Source organism: Phalacrocorax carbo, chromosome 15, assembly GCF_963921805.1.
Source record: "Phalacrocorax carbo chromosome 15, bPhaCar2.1, whole genome shotgun sequence".
NCBI lineage: Eukaryota > Metazoa > Chordata > Aves > Suliformes > Phalacrocoracidae > Phalacrocorax > Phalacrocorax carbo.
The window spans coordinates 11,398,523-11,418,885 of NC_087527.1; the positions used below are offsets into that span (position 1 = coordinate 11,398,523).

General features: G+C 42.0%; 1 protein-coding gene across 2 annotated transcripts in view; it reads left to right on the forward strand.

The window, feature by feature from the left end:
• The window catches only part of TMEM132B (transmembrane protein 132B), a 256,479-nt gene that overhangs the window by 207,353 nt on the left and 28,763 nt on the right, over positions 1-20,363 (forward strand). For both annotated transcript variants that reach the window (XM_064466383.1, XM_064466384.1), the window contains exon 5: positions 5,238-5,381. In XM_064466383.1, the coding sequence (XP_064322453.1) occupies positions 5,238-5,381 (144 nt within the window). The remainder of the gene's footprint in view (positions 1-5,237; positions 5,382-20,363) is intronic.

The following is a 20,363-nucleotide window of genomic DNA, read 5'->3' on the forward strand; positions in this document are numbered from 1 at the left end:
CTCTGTATGGTTCAATCTACATTAATTAATTTCTCCTGCAGAATATATGCACCTGCCTCTTCTTCCTTTGGGATCCCAATATGAAGTAAAGCTATTATGCAGGTAAACAAAGGAGGTAAAGGATGACCTTTAACTTTGACACAATATCCTGCAGTATTTATGATTTGCCATCTGTCATAACTGATCACTCCCAATAACGATGTGCTGGATAAGAAGCTGAAATGAGGAAACAGCCAGAGACAGAGGAAGGTTGGAGGGGAGTGGGAATGACCTTCTAGCAATGCGTGTGCTTGTCAGGGCAGGAGGACTTGTGCATGGTCACGCCTCAGGCCTCGCTCTGACACATGAAGATGTGGCAAACAGTTGATTCCACAAGTGGCTCCGCTAAAATGATTTTTGAAGAATAAGGAATTAGCCAATGTTCGGCCCTTTACTAGGACTTGTAACTCCTTTCACATGCACAGCCTCTGCAGTCTTGAGGCAAGTCCTGGGCAGGCAGGATTGCCAGTTCAGCCCGTGAATAACGACCGATCAGCCGCCTGCCAAAGCAGCTAGCGGCACTCCTGCTAGCGTTACTGTGGGGTCTGGCTCCTTGGCGTGAAGTGGGCTGACTGTGTGAATGTAGAGAGGAAAAAGGGTCAAAGAGCCACATGAGCTCTGCAAGATTGTTTCTCTTATCTAATGTTTCATAAACACATAATCCCAGTTGTTTGTTCTCACCATTGGGTGACAAAATGGTATATCTTACCTGATGTAATGGTGGAAAATATAAATAGCTTTCTAGCAACCAGGCTTCATTAATATGTATTGGAAACCTAAAATGGTATTCAGCTATGAGGGGGATAAAGCACAGAATTGCTTTGGATTATAATAATTTCAGCAAAGCATCTAATTTATATATTAAGCTTGCTTAATGGACTTATATTGCCTTGCTTTTTGATCTGAAGAAAAAGGTGGTGAATAATTTATCAAATAAAAAAACCTCCCTTAGCCCGGCCCACATGTCACAATCTGCCCTATAATTTACATTTTTTAAGAGATGCTGTTTCCAGGCAGGAGAACTGGTTCCTAAAGATTCCTTCTAATATTACAAATGTGTTTTCATGAGGTATACTCTAGGGAAAAAAATAATAATGAAGGAATGCAATTCTACAGACAAATGTTTCAGCTCTATGCCTTCTTCACTGAAGACAGTCATTTCAACTAAATGCCAAGAGGCATTTAGCTCTAGCATTTGTCAGTGAAATAGGGTTGGCTTTAGGTTTCTTCCTGATTTACAATTGAGTGTTTATTGGGTTTACTGTACTGTAGCATGTTTTGTTAACCTCTAAAAAAACACATCCAGCTTGTGCATTAATCACAAAGGTGATATCTGTCACAGTAAACTGGGTCGGCGTGGAGCTTATGTGCCCCGCCAGACTCACGGCAAGGATGCTGGCTGCACCCAAAGGAGCAGGAAAGATGCGCTGGTGGCTTTGGGCTGGGGTCTAGATAACTTGTGTCCAGCTCCTGGCTCCTGAGATGATTTCTTGTTGGATGCATATTCTACTACTCCCTGTCTTTATTTTTCAACCAGAAGGAGGACGACAACACCGTTTCATGTCCTCTCACAGTAGTTGGGTGAGCTGCTGTAGAGTCACATGCCTAAGGAGGATTTAGGTCAGTGTGGTGTTGTTTAAAGGCTAATTATTGGGAACATTGTGCCTGGAGTTCCTCAGTTGATTTGTGGCTACCTGCTGTAGTCATTCCTCAGTAATCCTTGCTTGTGGTCAACCTATAGGGAACAGCAGTGTTGGTAGTCACAGCTCTATCATGACTCTGGACATGTCTGCCATTCATATTCCCCCCCCATTTGTCCAAAGCAATGAGTTGTCAAACATTTACTATGGCTGTGCACAGGGTTTATTCATATTTAAATAAAGCCATTATCCTGGCCTTGAGTTTCTGTAGTTTTCTGCTCTTCCTCTTGAGTATTTCTCTCAGTAGTGCCATCTAATCAGCTTTAGGTTTTAATTAAACAGCTGTCATTTGCTTCCTAGTTCTGTTGTGACCTGCTGTTGTATTAAATTTTAATTTAGCCTAGGCTGGATAAGAAGTAGATTCCTTCAGACAACAAAGAAACGCTATTAGAGGGTTACAGTTGTAATTAAGAAGAGCTCTGCTGAAGTGCTAATGCATTCAGGTACAGAGAAGGAGCTAAACATGCACATAATTATTATTCAGGGATAGAGTCTGCAATATGAATGTGTAGCTTCCACCTGGGCTGCTTGAATTGAAGGTTTTGGTCAAGATCTCGCTGCTGAAACCCTTGACAAAAGAAACAGAAAGGGATTTCTGGTTTTTCACCTGGGGCCTTGCAGCGTCAGCAGTTAGAGGTTTGTGCTCGCGGTCCCTGGGTGCTGTTCCAAATGTTTCACTGATGCTGTGCCACACAGGAGGACCTGCCTATGTTAATCAACATCGTTACCCCTCTCTACATTTCAGGTGCTGTTAGTAATAACCTAGACAGGTATCTTAAATTCAGCAATGCTTCTTTTCTGCAGTAAACCCTACCACGGAAATATAAAACAAGCCTAACAGAATCTAGATGAAATGCTATTACTTGTTGAAGATGCACTAAAAAAAAATAGTCTGTTTATAAATCTAATGGACAGTCAATTAGTTCAGTTCTGCCTTCATATTTCTTCCTCAGAGGAAATATATTTTTTCAGTCTATAAATGGCTAGCTCTCAAAAAGGTCTTTACACAGCCTATTGTACTTGGTCCAGGCATCAGGCATCTGAAATATTGATTTATATAGTAGAATTGCTTACCAGTGAAGTGTAGTTTCTGTGAAGCAGCACCAGCTAATTAGCATGCTGGGTACCTGTACATGCTGGGAAGGTTCAGGACAGTGCTTGTGTCAAGAGTAGGATGAGCGTATTTCAGAGCAACCACAAACAGTGGGGTTGCAAGGTGTCTATTCTAAGATGTTTTCTCTCATGCTTATCTTCACAGGGAGTTTATGAAAGGAACGTAAATGTCCTTATAAACTTTGCATTGTCCTTCAGAGCATCGAAGTCTGACTTCAGCTTGGTAGCGAAGCAGCACTTAGAGTTAAAAGGAGGCTAGAGGTTTTATTTATCCTTTGTCACACATGAGGGTCAACACGAGGGTGATAGAACAAACAGTGCAAAAACCAAAGGAGAAATTAGTTCAGACCTCTTGAGAACCTGATTCCAAGACCACTGAAGTCGAAAGAAGACTTTCATCTGTGACTCAGTAGGGCTTTGGATCAGACCATAATTGCATACAGGCACTGCCTGCCCCCGACATGTAGGACTTCCATAGTTGTGCTAACAGAGAGTGGGTTTGGAAGTAGAATTAGTGTGTTTGTTGTTTGTGACCTTGACGAAAAATACCCTTTCCCCTGATGCACTGAAGAAGACTGTCTGTTGTTGAAGAATGGCTTAGAAATAACATACTGGCAAACTGCTTCTTGGGAGCGTTTTGACACAGGACCACCATGTCTCCATCATATATGTGGCCTATGTTTATATTGGATTGATGGCTTAGGATTTACGGGATATTTGCTGTTGGTTTGGTGAAATCTAACTACCTCTTCCCTGACATAGTAGGGGGCGTGAAGCACCCTCAGTTTCTCTTTGTCTGTGTTACACAACCTCTTCCCACCTGAGGTGCTCTAATTGTTTTTTTTCACCCCGCATTGCTTTTTCTTCTTAGTTTTGTTCAAACCTCAGTCTTTGTAAAGGTTTTACACTTGTTCTTTCACACTTCCGCTTTTGTCACATACTTCTCTCTTTCCCAGTGTCCCTCCCTCATGGATGGCAGCTGGTTATAAATGAGCCCATTCAGCATAAACAAAAACTAGGCAGTCATTTACTATGTAAAACATCTGGTTTGTGCCTCACAGAGAACAGAACAAAGACAGTATATTTATTTCATGAGGTATTATTCAGAAAAGCATCTCTATTCAGGACAACACTTAAGCTCATGCTTAAATCACATTGAAGTCTAAGTGTCAAGTTGAGCACGTACTTCTAGTTCTGTTCTGAACAGAAATGGACTCGAGTACATGCTTAAATGCTTTTCTGGATCATGACTGCCCATAAAGCTCTAGTAGACTATATTAGTTAGCTGGCACTAGTTTTATTATACTTCAACTCATTTAATCCAGGGCGCTTTTTGTAGAAGTTTCCGAATATTGATTAATAATACATCTTAGTTGCAAGTATTTATTGGTCTTCTCCCGCTGTCCTTAGCTTGTGGTCAATGCCCGTTATTTTCTATCAATCTAGCTAGCAGACAGAAGCAAATGATAGTGAATATATCTCCCTATGCAAGCTGCCATCAAATTTTTCACTAAAATCCATTTCTTCTTCCACCGATTCTAATAATGGAATTTAAAGTTAGATTAGTTGGAAGCAACTCTTTTTTTCCAACTGGCAAGCAATTAGTTTTATGGAAGTTGAAAAATGAAAAGCGGATTGATTCAAAGCAGTATTTCCTGCTGCGGGCTTTTCAAGAAGGCCAAACTGAATCTCTGTGAAAGCACAGATTGTTCTTTGCCCCGCATGTGTGTCAAGTTTTGGGCCAGCAGTAAGCACTGCTTAAGCAGAGACAAGCTGCTCTGTAGGCCTTCGGAGGCTGTTCCCCTCCAGTCTGCAACCTGCTTACGCAAGGCAGGGACCTCTGTAGCAACTCATTTGGAGTAATTAATCAAACTGCAGCCATACTGAGACCCTGAGGAAGGCTGTGTTAATGGAGTCATTAGAGTGCCAGTACTGTAAATGCTTCAGGATTAGAGATAAATGTGGTAAAACATCTCTAGGTGGGACTTTGATTGGCAAAGATAAAAAAAATTTTATATGGATTGCATTGCTTAGTTTGTAATACCCCACCTCATGCATAGGTTTTCTCGTCATGTATTTATGTCCTGAAAAGGGAAAACAGTCAACTTGCAACACTCTTAGCTGGAACAGTAAGGAAGAAGTGCTGTTATTGTAGTGCTTGATAGTCACCTCCCAAATCACTGGCATGATTGGGGGCAAAAGGGTGGAAAGAGTTGCTGACATGTCTGGGATCAGGGAGCTCGAAGGGTGTGTGCAAGGAAGGGTCTCCCCTCTGCCCCAACCCTGTCAGAGGCAGGGTTTTGGTTCATCAGTCTGACCCCTGTGGGATTTTCATGGTGTTTTTGCTTTTCTAACGCCTGTTCTTGTTTGTGTGTGTGCATACAGGACACGGAAGTCCTTAACACGGCCATTCTGACGGGCAAGACGGTGTCTGTTCCAGTCAAGGTTGTTGCTGTGCAGGAGGATGGGTCCGTGGTTGATGTTTCAGACTCCACCGAGTGCAAATCTGCTGATGAAGACGTCATAAAAGTAAGGCACCCACCTGAGGTGGGGAACAGAATTTTCACCCCTTTCTCCTCCACCACCACCATATTGGGACCTAGCTCACATTCAGGATTTAACAGCAACCAGTTATTTTACTGTTCAGGCTGTTTCTGCAGTGGTGGGTTATTTCCGCTGCGCGATGAGGAGAGTGGTCTCCAGAGGTTATGCAGGGTTAGCTCGTTTCCAGAGCCTGACGCGGAGCCATTTGTGCTGGCATGTTCCATACGGGGGAGAGAAGCTAAAAGAGCAGCCCCAGCCTTTCTTCTCTAGCTAGCCAGTGCTGATGAGAAAGAGCATGCTGTCTGATACATCCTACTTGGGAAAAGTCGACTCCCCGCACAGGGATCTTTGTTCTTGTGTGGCTTTTCATCATCCATTATTTAATACTAATAATGCAGTATATCATAACCATGCAGCAAGGTTTCCTACATGCTTCTGAGAGCATCACCTGCTTTACAGTCAGGAATTTCATATAAGTAAAGATACTGAAATGTACCAAAATCTGGAGGAGTGTGACAGAGAATAGAAAATAACCATATTGCAAAAACTCTTAGAACGAGAGCTGGGAGCTTTTAAACAATGTTGTGGTTTGGGTTGGTTTTGTTTTTTTTAATAATATGTTCAGCTGGTTCTCCCTCCCTGACATTGAGATGAAAATAGCATTAATGTGACTTTATCAAGACATTGACTGCATGACTTCTGACACCATTGCATGGCTTTCAGCTTTTAGTTCATAATTATTTTTAGGCGTGAAAGAGGTACTTTTGAATCTCTTTAGTAGGTTTATTTGTTTTATTATGTGGTTTGGGGCTGTTTTCTTCTTGTTTTAAATAAACTTAAGAATTGACTACAAATAATTCTGTATAGGGGTGGGGTTTTTTTAATCATTTATTAATTTTTTAGGATAGCCCTAGAAAGGTGGTTTCTTTGTCTCAATTCCAGGAAAGTGCAGTGTGCTATATAAAAATGCTATAAAAATAGTGTACCATAGTAATCCTTTTTACACAGTAATCCTGTAACCTGTAGATCTTATGGTAAACTCTCTCTGTAGCTTTCAAGAAACAAGTTCCACCCCATATTCTAGCTATCAATTGTGTCATGTGTGAATGTATTCCAGACCTGAGCACTTCTTTAAGTTTTCTTCAGATTGCATTGGAAACCCACATCCATTACCTGTGTACTTTGAACCTATTATTATAACCTCTTTGTAGATAAGACTGCAAAGGTCCTGATAGATAGCTTGTACTTTGTCAGATAAATTTGTGTGTTCTTTAGCAGGCTGAAAACTTGCACACAGCAAAGCTATTTATTTTGAAGATGATACGCTGGAACAAAAAAATCACCTTCTTCTTTTTGGCAACTCTGAATAAGCTTCTTACCAATTTTTGGAATACATTATATCCTCTAAAACAAAATCTCGTTACGTTTTAGGTCCAACAACAAAGAAATTCCTTTGCAGTTAAAGGGCTTACAGAGCAACTGTATATTTTGTAGATATTTCTTTTTTCTGAGACCTATAGGTAGGCACCATTTGATCCTCGGTAGCTACAGGAAAGGCAAAATGGGTTTGGGCAAAAGCCTTGGTCAGGCAACTTCTACTTGCTTCCAACTCTTTCCATCAAGGCTTATCTCCATTTAACGTGAAGGCAAGTCATTCATAAGTAAGATTCAACTTACTGGGCAAAGGCATGTGTGTCATTGTATCCTCAGAGAAGTTGATAGCTTAGGGCTTAGTTATACAGTAACGATGCCTAGCAGTTTTCAGACCTCAAAGCATTTTGCAAAGGACATCAGCGTAATACATTCTTTCCATGAAAGTGACTGTTCCCATGTTTAGCATCAGCCAGTGATGGAATAGGTCTCTTGAGCCTGTGCTCTAGCTTCTATATTTTCCCTTATATGTCAGATGGGGAAAGAACAAATCACATTTTTTTTTTTTTTTTCTGGAAACCAAACTTCCTTGAAAGTCCTTACCAGAAAAAACATGAATGAATATCTTTGTTTATGACTAACTTAATGGTCAAAAGAACAGACCCTCTTGATAACTTTTGCTATTCTTTTTTTTGCTGTGTACCATACAGCTCTTATCTCATTAGGAGCTATTATTTATCAGTTTACAATGAATTGTTCATACTACAAACTCAAGCACCAAGTTATATGTCATCAACATACGATGGTGTATGTGGACTTTTGTTTCTATTAATTGAGTTTCTAGTATTTCTAGACTTGTTGTAACTAGAGAATACTGGACTGAACCAGGTAGGAAAAGGTCAGGAAAAGGACTCTTACTCCTCTTCCACTAATGAAATTAGTATCTACAGACATCAGGGAGATGTTGCATTTCAAAACCCTGCCTGTTTAAAGTCCATTTAGTTCAATCAGCAGTTGCCCATACGGATATCCTGTCAAAGCTGGCCATAAAGTTGTTCCCATTCCCAAATTTAAAAGGTCCATTGAAGCTGGCAACTAAATGAGACTTGACATGACCTCTGTGAGCAGAGACAAGATTTCCAGTTGCAGTTGTGGATTTATACACTTGAAGAAAGAAAAGCTCTTGCCCTTTGACCATCTTCCTTTCTTGCTTTTTCAGAAAGGGTTGTATTTTTAGGTGGAACTAGACCTGCTCCAAAGCACCTTCAAGTCAAGTTGATGAGCATCCTGCCATTCCTTTCAGTGGTCTGGATAGAGCAGACCAAAACACAGGCCAAAATTCTGCACAGGTTTTACAAGATTTGCACTGTAATTCCCCCCCCCCCCCTTTTTTTTTTTAATTTGGTAGTGACTAAGTTGGGTATAAATCAGGTCTTCATTTGGCTGTGAAGTTATTCGGGTATCAGTTCACTGACAGAAGAGAATGTCTCTGGGACTCTTTCCCAGACCTGGTACCCGGCTCTAATATATTGACTTAATGAACAAAAACAAGAGGTATGAATGTGGTCTTCACTGAGTTCATCTTGCCTCACACTGGTGATATAAAATGGGAGTGATGTTATTTTTGTGAAATTTGCAGCATCCTTATAATGGATTTCAGTCACAAATTACTGAGAGGTGCTCTCAGACTGAATGCTCATTCAGTTCAGGCATAATTTTTAAACTGGAAATACATGTATTGGTTGCAAGATTGAATCCATAATGATTAATTAGCTGAGTTAAAATTTAGTACAGGGTTTATGTGCCTATATTTTTTCAGAAAAAAATGCATATTCCCTTTACAAGCCCCTTTGGTAAAGTCAATATTGACTTTGCTTCCAAATTTGTGTTGCCTTTTCTATATAGGTGGTACTGCCAAACCGTCTAATAAGAGTTGTCAGGCATTTTGGATGTAATTGCCTAATCTTAAGCTTCTTTTCACTGTTAATTCTGCCTTTATTGTTTCTTTGTAATTGGAGAGATATTCATATTCTTTTGGGCAGAACAGAGTGTTGCATTCTTAACCTTTTAATTCTGTTTAATAGCTAATGATTTAATAGACAATTAATGAGACAGTTCTTTGATCACTTCTGTAACGCCATTATTTTCAATTAAGACACAAAGAATTGAAGCTAGTTTAAATAAAAACAGATCTTGGCCCAGGCTATTATATATTTGTACAAAATGTGCCTCTCTGGGCAGCTACCTAGCTATCACCTGGATATAAATACTGCTCAGAGATGGTCAGATAGATGATGTACAAATGATTTGTTTGTAGGCACGTGATGTGAACCTTTCCTATTCTAAACCATATATTCCCTCAGCCTAACAGTTTAATAGCTTCCCAGCAAGAGAATGTTTCAGTCCACATTTTTCAAAGCCTATCTAATTAGTGGTAAATATAATGAAGCACACCTATTACTTTTTGACCTTGCATTTTCTGACCTTAGTGTGACTTGGTCCTGAAAGGAATCTCACAGGTAACCTTGCTCAATTCAACTAGAGTTCCTGGTCCCTGCAATTGCTAGCCCCTACAGTTGGACACAGGTCATAATACTGACCAACCATTTTAACTTAAACTGGCTAAAAATTTTCGAGAGAAACATTGCTGTAAGTCAGTGAAACTCTTACGCTTATTCTGTTATTGAAAAGGAACTTTTAAAGCTGTTGGCATTTGAGGGAAAAGATTGGGTTTATGATTAAGGCACTGAAATGCTTCTCAGCATTAATTTCCATATCTCTTGCTGATTTCCTGTGTGACTGTGGGTAAATCACTCATTCCCCTTGGAATCTCGCTTCCTTATCTGCAAACAAGGTGGAGAAATACATCCTTTTCCCAGCCTCAGCCTGCCTTATGTAGTTTCTGAAGCTACTGTTGACTCTGAATTGACAAAATCCTTATCTCCACTAGAGTCTCATTAACTTCAGTGGTCTTCTGCCATGGACTCACTTGGAGGACTTCTCTCCCAGCATCCCACTTTTCCTGCAAACCACAGCTAAATAGGGCTATGAAGCTGAAAAGAAGTGGTGGAAACTTGATAGAGTTTATGCACAAATTATTCAGCTACACTGGTGATGGACAGTACCCAGAGAGATAAAGGAGCTGTAGGCATGGTGGGATGAACCCTTCTGTATGTATGCTGAACCATGGGGCCTCAGTCTTCACAGGTGGGGGAAAAAAGCCTTGAAGAAAAAGATTAAAGCAGTTGCACCATGGCAAGGACCTCTTCTGCTCATCTGTCCTGCCAGGCAGTATAAGCACTGCTGAGGTTTTGCTGGCCTGTTACAGTGGGTTTCCCTTGCTCCCTGCTGGCCTTTGAGGCCTAGTTAGAGGGAAATATACCAACAGCAGTGATGGAGGGAACAACTTGAGATGGTTGTTTTACAGAGGGAAGTCTAGCCTGAGGGTCTTTGGCACAGCCAATCTCCACAGCTGCTTAGAAGCTCCAAGAAAAGTCCATGCACTCCTTTTCCCTCCCTGTGAAAGTACCTTTAAAATCCTGAACCATAGTAATTTCACATGAAGAAAAATTCTGAAAACATTGTAGTTACGTGGTAGTCTTAAACATCACCCTCAAAGCAGCATCAAGAGAGGAAATGATAATGAGGACAGCTTCTTAGTCCAAATGTTTATCTCAGTAGTGTACAAATGAAAGGGAGACAGCTGCCCAATTAATTCATTCTTAGATTAGTCATACTTTCATGTCCTTTGCAAGTTACACAGAAATTGACTGATGGTTCAAATTAATCTCTGCAGTAATTCAAATGGCTTCCATGGAGTTACACCGTGGACTAATTTAGCCTAATTTTTTGTAACAGAAGGGGCCCTCAGCTGAACAGAAGGGAGTCAGAGGGCCTCATCCTGCCCATTTCTGCCCACATGTAAGGTGCATTAGAAACAGGCTCAATGTGCCCAGGCAGCAGCGTACATTAGGAGCAATGCTGCTCCGATAACACACCATGAACTCCGTCTGTGCGAGAATGCACTTTTCTTGTTTGCTTGCTGGAGGAAAGCACTTCAATGAATTATTTTTCACCTTTTCATAATTTCCTGTCTAATTATAACAAAGGTAAAATTCAAACCAGTCCTACCACCTACTTTTCTAACACGAACCTTATCTTGAACACTCCATAATTAATGTTAAAACAATAGAAAACCTCATTTTCCTAGCAGCAGTCAGCTAGGCTTTATCTAATGTGCGGTAAAAATAGCGTAAGAAAGGCAGGAAAGGTAATAGCTGAAATAGATTGAATCTGAGGAAGGTTCTCCCTTCTTCCACATAAAAAAAAAAGCAGGTGAGCAACTGAGGACCTTATTCAACAACCTGGGCACAGTGATTTCTAACCCCAGCACAGTAACTGCTACAAGTAACCACAGGGAATAAAAACCAAGGGAAAGGGATGGATGTTTCTGTTCGCCGGTTTAGATGATACTGAATTTTTGGGAGCAGTTCCTTGCTGCAGACTCACAACACGTTCTTAGGACAATTTACGGAAGGAAGCACCTGCCTGGAGTTGTTAAATACAGCTATTTATGCAGGAGCTCTGAAAACAAAGCCAGAGGTTGTAATTTGCAAGTTCTGCAGCTGCTTCGCCATCGAAGTATGTGATCAAGAATGTAATGTACTTGTACGTAAAGTGGAGCTAATCTTATTTCTCCATCCATCATTTTTTTGAGTGCCTATCGCTACATTACCTAAAAGCTTTATTTTGTGGTCACTTGCGCAGAAATTAGCTCACTCCAGGAGTCCAAACTCTTTCTGGAAGCAGTGAAAACACTCTCTACTTGTTTATATGATGGATTTACTTTGGTGCCAGTTGGTTTATTACACAATTCATTTTGAACTAGATCTTATTTTTTTTAAGTGATTTTTTTTTCCTCAGTGCTTCTGAATGGTTCAAGATTGACAGCCCTGGAGGTTTAACCACTCTGTCTTGCCCCAGAACAGGGGACAGGTCGGGGCTGTGGCAGGCAGCTGTTCAACTAGAAAGCTTTTGAAGTGCGAATGTTTAATTTGGTGAGTCCATCTCCCTGTCCATGCTGTGCTTTTAATCTCACCTGATTAGTGCCAGTGAGTCAGTATCATCAGCTCCATGAAATCAGCTGTTAACAACCTCAAGTCACTGGCAGCTTCATCTCCATCCATCTTTGGGAGCTGGGAGGTAACAGCCTCTGGAGTCCATTACAAAGCCCATGAAATAATGACTCCCCTGATGCCTGGCAGAGGCAACAGGTTTACATCAGTGAAGTATTCCTCAGCTGAACAGAAGGATTAATTTAGGAGGTGAGGATCCTGCTTGGGACTGAGGAGTTCTGGTTTACCTCTCTGCTTTACTCCAGACTTCCTCTGAGGAGCTGCTAGTCTCTGTCTCTGTAGCACCACGGTGGTGGTAAGGATGCTCCTGGCCCAGTAGGATTTACTGGCAAGAAACCTGTTGACGACTGTGCATCTTTTCTTTTGTAACTGTAGACAGGTATGCCTACGTTAGAGCAATAATTAAATAACATTAAGCTGTTTGCAATTCATCAAACTTGTAAATTAGAGCTTCTTATGATTTCTAGTAATTTTGGCCAAAAAACCCAACGCCTTTGCCCCCATACAAAGTTCATCTTTATGAGTCATAAGAGGTAGGCAGGAGAGTACGGCAGACCTCTCTACAATATGTCAACTGTTGAATTAAGGTTTTTGCTTTTTGTTGAAATATCAGAGGTTCTGACATTCAGGTCACCACATTCTGCTAATTAGTTTTCTAGCTAGACAAAGTATGACCAGTAAAGAGTAACACAGCCACTTATTGCGTATTAAAGATTTATCTTAAAAACCCCTCTTGTTACACAGCAACAGGTTGAAATCTATACTGTTTTGTGATTGTGCCAAGCTAAAACTTTGGGTCTGGAATCATATTTGCACACAAAACAGCTCCGTGTGTAGCAATAGGGACGCCAGTGAGGCAATCTCACAAAATCACATATTGAAGAATTAATATTCTGTACACAGTACACATTGTACACAGTTTATAGCAAATATATGTGTGTATCTTCCTGAAGCTATTTTTAAACACACACAGTCTTTAAAGCCAGCTTGAGAAAACTGTTTTGTCTGGGAGAGGATCCGTTAAGAACAGACCATGCCGACATGTGCAATTACACAGATTTCGGCAGAGATGCTTATGGTGTCTTCCAAGGGACCAGCTGCTGCTTCAGAGGAAGAAAACAATTCTATGGCTTAGCATTTGGCTGCTCTGAGAGCAGAAATGCAAAGGGCATGGATCCCAGTCCTGGGAAACAATCATTAGCCTGAACCGCGATATTGCTTAGGATAAACTCTGAATATTTTATACTAAGAGATGCACAGAGTAAACAACTGAGTCCAGGCTCAACAAAAGCAAATGTAGCAATAAGTAGCTGTTGTCAGGAGAAAATGGCAAACTTCTGAAGGCGGTTTTTCCAAGTTCTGCAGGAAATTAACTCTGCTTTATAAACTTTAATGCAGCTGGCCATTTAAGTATTTTAATTGTGGATGCATGAACCTCATAGATTCGAGGCTTTTACACCTCCTGAACTATCATTCTGGCTGGGCAAATTAATTGAGATTCCTATTGTCATCAAAAACCCTGGGGCCAAACCGTGCTCCCAGCTGAAGTCATGCCACTGTGTGAGAGGCATTGGAGTGACAGAGGTGCTCCAGGGGGCAAAATTTGCTCCATGTGAAAGTTAAAACAGCCATTAGCTGGCAGCTACGGGTTGAGAAAAAAGGCTTTATCTTCCTCCCTCTCCACTGATGTGATAGTTGAGAGAAGTGGGATTGGGCAGCAAATGATGCTTTCCGGATGGCATAGCATCCCGTTTTAAGTAAGCAATAGAGGTTTGGGCACCAAAAAATGTCCATTAAAATGTGCATACAATGCTGAATCCTTCAACCCGTTAACAAGCTTGATTTCCGGAGAACTTTGTGCTGAGGCAGCTCATCAGCGATCGGCACGCGCAGCAGCCAGACCTTTGCATTCCCCTGGCTCTGTGGGTCACAGTCGGATTTTGAATGCAGCTTGAGAATATGTTTTTGTGGTTTAACTTATCCACACCTGTGTTTTAGTGATGTGTTCTGAGATGCATTCCCTTGAGATACATAATTGGAGTTGAGGATGGAGATGATGAGGCTGACACGCCACTGTCATTTTGAAGCACAGTTAATTTATTTGACATAAAAAGCACCTACCACTGACAGTATCCAGCTCCCTTTCTGCTCCGTGGTAGAAGGCGTTTTTGTTCTTGCTGTGTTTTTCATTATTAATATTTTTGCATTCTCATAATACAGAACTGGAAATCAAAATGAAAACTATTTTGATTTCCTTCATAGGAACAGCAACAAGAGGAGAAATAACATGTAGCTAGGCAGATGTGTACCTTTGTGCATCAGGACTGGGGGGAGCCTGGGGTGTTGAGGGGAATGGGGAAAATCCAGCCTTAAAGAATAAATACTGCATTAATGAGTTGGACAACTGATTAAGTAAGGATGATGAAAGAACAAAGTGAAGTCATAAATGGTATTTCTTTTGCCATTTGTGTGAATTGCAAGAAGGGAAGACACGCACTGGAGTGGGGCTTTTCTCCCAGTTGCATTATGCACTCTAGTGAGAGTGCCCGTCAGCCTCAGTGGGAACGGTGCCTTTGGGGTTAAATAAATGGCAGGATGTAGGATTTTGGTTTGTGTTGTGGATTCTTAAGGTCTGATTTATACTAATGTCACTGTACTGAAACATTCACTCCCATATCAAAGACTTTCTTTTATTGCTAGAGAGGTAAAGAGTTGCTTTTGTGAGTCGAGTCAGGCTGTTGGAGCGTGGTCCAGGAACGTCTTTAGAAAAATCAAGAGTGTCAAACAGTGATTAAACTTTAAAGCTTGCATTTGTTCAATAGGAAATAGAAACTAAATCCATCACGTCTATGTTTTATAACTCCTCAGTGGGGCAGATTTGGAATTCTGTGACACTTGGCTGGGGAATTAAACAGCTTTCCACTGAATTCAGTGTGAAAATGAATCACTTTTGTTAATATTAGGTTTTTATATTTTACTCCTTTGATGAATTTCTCCTGAGGAAAAGCATTGGAAGTGCTCTGCGATTTTAGAACAAACAAGCCTATTGCTCATGTGTTTCATTAACATAGGCAGTGGTCAAACAGCTACCAGCGCTGACACTGGTAACGCCGTCTCCTGGAGTCCATGGCCTGGAAGACAAGCAGGATCCTCAGTCGCCTTAGTGCTTCCATTCCAGACAGCTGGTCAACGTTCTTATTTTACATTTGATACAGATTTATTCACAACTGTATGGGAAAAACTTGATTTTGTTTAAGAAGCATGGCAGTTTAGATTCAAAAGCACGCATGCGGAACAAAACCAGATTCCCTCAGCAAACTGTGTGAGGCAATAAAATAGTGGTGCCTATAAGGCCATATGTATAGATACGTATGTGTATAGAAATTAATAGATGCATGCAGTAGGGTGGATATAAATGCCCTTCCAATATACTTTTTTTTATATATATATATACACGCAGACAGACATGGCAACTGCGGGCAGTGGACGTATAAAACAAAGCCTTTGCTTGGAGGAGTTTAGAGCAGAGTCTAATCCTTTTCTGACATTCTTCAGCATTTTCTTAGCCTCTACGCCCACCTTTCTTTGCCACGTTTTAAAATACAGCCTCCAACAGGCATTTTTACGAACTCAGTTTATTCTGTTGTTCCACAATCAGCACAGTGAATCCCTCCACCCCACCACTTTAATCTGCCGTGGCCTCTGGAGCTATGCGAAGGATGGGCTCCACGCCGGTCTGGACAGGCCACCCCTGTCTCATCAGTGGCACCTGCTCGGCTTTTCAGCCCAGAGAAGAGGTCTCCGGCAGCGACTGGCAGGTTCGCTGGGTGACACGTCTGGATGGGAGACGTCCTGAGCCCCAGCGTCTGTAATGAGCACAGGGAGGCAGGCTGCCCAAGAGCGCGATCGATGCATGCGGGCGGTTTGGCGCGACGGGCGGCAGCCGTTGTGAACACAGCCGGCGCTTTTAGAGGTGAAGTGCTCTGCTTTGGTGCATCCCCTTACAACAGGGGAAAGTCAGAGCTTTCAGGTAGGCTCTGCCCAGTGAATGAGCAACACTGCAAAGACGGCAAAGTCAGACAGCTCTATGCTATATATAGATATAAGTATCCCCATGTATAAAATCTATGTGATATACATTACAGATATTATCACGCTCACTCCTGTTGTGTTTTTATTCCCATAATAATCGTGCAATTAGCTCCATTCACTGAGTGAGAGTAAGGACTACTTACTCTCATGTGAGAAGCATTGCAGGCTATGGCCTTCCAACACTGTAAATATACCTTTTAGCAGCACGTATTCAGTAGCTAATACACTCTGCAGCGCCTTCCAAGGGAATTCCAGCCTGCTGGAGTGCCTGTGATGTCCTGCGTGCTGAGCAGCACGGTCCTGCCCTGGGTGGGAGAATAAAACCTCCCTTAAACAAGAGCTGGGATCTGAAATCTGTCATGAGCCAGAAAAAAAGCGAATAATGAGCCGAGACACATGAACTCCTGTAAATGTCAAGAGAAGGCTGTAAAATGCCTGTATACTTCATTGAGGAAGATTTGGGCATTTGAGTTGCATGCATTTGTTATTTGAGGAGCGCTGACGATGTACTCAACCCTGCATAAAAGTGGTGCGAACACAGTGCCTACCCTACAGATCTCGCGGGTGAACAAGAGTTACACAGGGCTTCCTACAATATAGACGTTCTGGGAGGTAATCCTTTATTGAGTTACTTGTACAAATATCCAGTGCAGCTTAGCAGCGAGGAGGGGAATGACATTACCCAGGGAACGGAGAATGGAGATTGCCCAGCAGGACTGCCAGCAAGGGGGAGTTCTTTGTTTGAGATGCATTGTCAGAAATGATAAGTTCCTAGCAGGAAACGTTATCTCCTATTTATATACTTTATTTATTTGCTCTTTTCCAATTGCTGCTTCTGAGATTACTGTTTGGATTTAATTTGCAACCCCTCTCCAATGGCCCTCAGGTTTTCTTCTGAAAACGTAAGAGAAAATCCTTAAGACACACAGTCCTTCCTTAGATCTCTTACACTCAACATTATCCACTGTAGAGCAAAATTAATGTATGCCCTTCCTTATTGTTTTCCTTCTTAATTCATTTCTTTCTATAGAAGCTCAGCAAGCGCCAATTTTCCAAGCGAGTTTTTAATCGCCCGAGCCCAGCGTGATTACTGTCTTCCAATCTAGTTTCCATTTGTTGCAATCAGTATTTCAGAATACAATGATTATTTTTTTTTCCCCCAAACTGAATGCTATATGGCCAGCTGATAGCACTTGGCTGCAAACAAACATAAAATACTGATAGCGCTGTGTGAAAGCATATAACCTCTGATTGTGAGGTCTTCCCCAGCCAAGTGCATGAAGGTGGTGTGAAACGGTTTCGTAAGATGGGGCACAAAGAAATTTATTATTCCGATACTAGAAGCATAGGCTGGGGAGGCGGGGAGGGAAAGGGAGGCGGGGAGGGAAGGAAGGAGAAGATGGGAACGCAGCGTGCTGAAGTATTTCTCACTGCTGGAATGTTTGCTTTGAAAGGCCCTTTCAACAGTATGTGTTGCCAGGGGAGATTTTCTCTCCACATCTTTTATTGCCCTATCCCCCCCAAATAAAAGATTTCAGTACATCAATACTGGAAAACTGCAGACTTAACTAGTCCCTGCCATGCAGAAGCTGTAGCCTTTTAGATTTCCCCAACCTGTAGTGAGTTTAGCATGAGAGATTATCAGTGTAAAATGAGAAAATCCTCCTTGGAGTAAATCCTTCATTGCTGTGTTTTTAAGCACATTTTGTGCACTGCAAATGCCAAGCAAACATTTGCAAAATTACTGAGTGAAGGGAAGATCAGGACCTGAGTACTATAAGCGAGGACAAAATAACACTAACGCAAATAAAGGGTGGAAGGGAAACAGCGGCTGCAAATACGAGGCTGCATTTTTCTTAAAGCAGCCTGCCAGAGTTGTGTCTCTCCTTATAGCCTATCCTGCAACACCTCCTGTGTTAGCCGCCTCCTGCGGGGGTCCAGGGATGGCTTTTTGTCTCTTTATGCAACGTGACACTGGGAGGAAACCACGTGGGTGCAGCTGGGTCCTAATAATCGCACTTAACCATGATGAGATGGGGAAGATCCAGCCAGCACCGTTGCAGTGGAGAGTTGAGATACTGGGAGGCTTCTCTTTTGTGCTATTTAATAAAGCAAATGCCCAGAATATATGGATGTTTCCCAGTATTCTCTGTGGATACCATGCAACTATAACTAGTTAAGTCACAGCTTGTTTGTTTTTGACAATGTTATTGGTGAGTATGGTTGTCGAAAGTCTCGTAGACAGCCATTTGCTAAGACCTTCTGTTCTTAGCAAACTTGACAATGTGGCTTGTTTAATCGCCTTATGTTATTATTGATATTTTCATCTTGTGTAACTAATTTTGCTGAGGAAAAATACATTATTGCCAGCTTTGATCCCCTTAATTCTGGGAAGAAAATGCCTCCAGCTTCATCCCATTTGAAGAATACCCAGATGGTTTTGTACAGGAGCGTGACTCCTTGGAGAAGGTTGCTCACATTGTGTGAGTGTCCGTGGGTCAGGATGGGAAGGGATCCTATTTAGCGAAACTGAAGACATTTTGAAGGTGGCTGCTGCCTCCTGTCTTTCAAATAATTATTTTTCTGTCTGTCACTGGGAGTTCAGAAAGAGCTGCAGCAAGCTCAGGGAAAAGCCTGAGGTACCTGAAAACGAAGGTGATTCCAAATAAAGAAGGCTAGGATGAGACTGAAAGACAAAAAAAAGAACTAAGGAAAAGAAATAAAAGAAAATAATAAAAAGAAATTAAAAAGCTATCCTGAAAAGCAGGAATCTGACCGGAGCAGCTCATCCCTTCCCAGCTCCCTAACTCGGCGCAGGCCATTGGTGCCGCCTTGCCTACCCCCTCTGCCGCAGCTGCAGCCGCTGCGTGTGCGCTGCTCTCCAGAGGCAGAGGAGATAGCCGCTGGTGCTGTCTAACCGTCGTCAACCGAGCTGGCCTTCTTACCTCATGAGAAACGGACCCTTTGTACCAAACCTTTTCCATGGCTTCCAAAGGCTCTGGCGGTGCCTTTCTGGTACTGTAAAGTGTGTGAGATGCAAGCCTTTAAGTGCAAGTGTGTTTTCTAGGTAGCAGCCTCTTGAGCAGCACAGGAAACCAGGAGTGTGCTTTGGTTATTCTAGTTTGAATAAAATATTCACTGAATAATACCCTTGAACCAGAGTGCATAGCTAGAAATGAAGTGGACTATAGATTGGCAAGGCAGAATATATCTGCACAAGAATGGCCCTTAATGCTGAATCAATAAGCAGAAATGCCCTGCATTGAACGGGAGTTCACAGAGAACTGGTGACCTACACCAGCTGCAGCGACTGTCGTGTTAGGCAACACGGGAGGCAGCAAAGTGAGGAAAAGCAAACATCTTGCTACCACAAAAAAGAGTGCTCTTTCAAGTTAAATCAATAGAACTACATCTATGACTTGCATAAAACATGAGTCTTTAATAGAGTTATTTCAGTAAACACAATCTAATAGCTTTGGTAGCCACAAACTGACTTCAGAGCTGCCTGCTGCAGGGGGATGTCATGCTATACAGATGAGATTATTGGCAGGCAGGAATAATTTCCATTAAACTCATGAGCTCTCCCCTCCTTGAAAGTTTGGAGTATTTACATTTAAGGACTACATCAGTGGTGAGAACCCTTGTGTCCTTTTTCACGTTATCCTTTAACAAACAGAAAATAAACCAGACATACAATAGTCCTGGTACCTGCCACACTGGCCAAAATTATTTTGATGGAAAGACTCTTCTGGCTTTGTCAAAGACGGGTGTGTGTCCAGGAACGTGTTCTCTCTCCTGGGTGTCTGCAGGCACAGCTCCAAGCCAGGATGTTGCAAGCCCGGCTGCTCGAGCAGCATAGGCAAAGGTCACAGGAACGTTATGACTCTGCCCCCCTGCTGCTCAGTGGTAAAAGACATCCCCTAGCGAGACTGGAGGTTTGCAGGAGAGGTTCCAGTTACACTAGAAGCTCGAGAACTCAACTTTTAAAAGTGGTTTTGATACCGCTTCCTCAGGTGTTGAAATTTCCTCAGGCAGAGGGGGAGACACCTCCCTTGTGGCTGCGTGTCCCACTGGATCGCAGGCTTCTGTGCAAGTGTAGCGAGCCTTTTGGCTTTGAGCACTGACTGTCCAGCTCTCAAATGTCGCAAAAGGGTCATCTTAGGCACTCACCCCCAACGTAAATTAAAAGGATGTGGGGATCCCACTCTCTTAAGCCCCAGTTGAGAGTCTTTATGTGTGGAGAACAAAACAGATGGGGAAGCCACATAGCGCTAAGCTCTAAGAGCTTAAAGGGACAAAAATGAAAGAAGAGCTGAAAAGAGAAAGCAAAAAGAAGCAGCTGAAAGGAAAGAATATGAAATCTATCAGA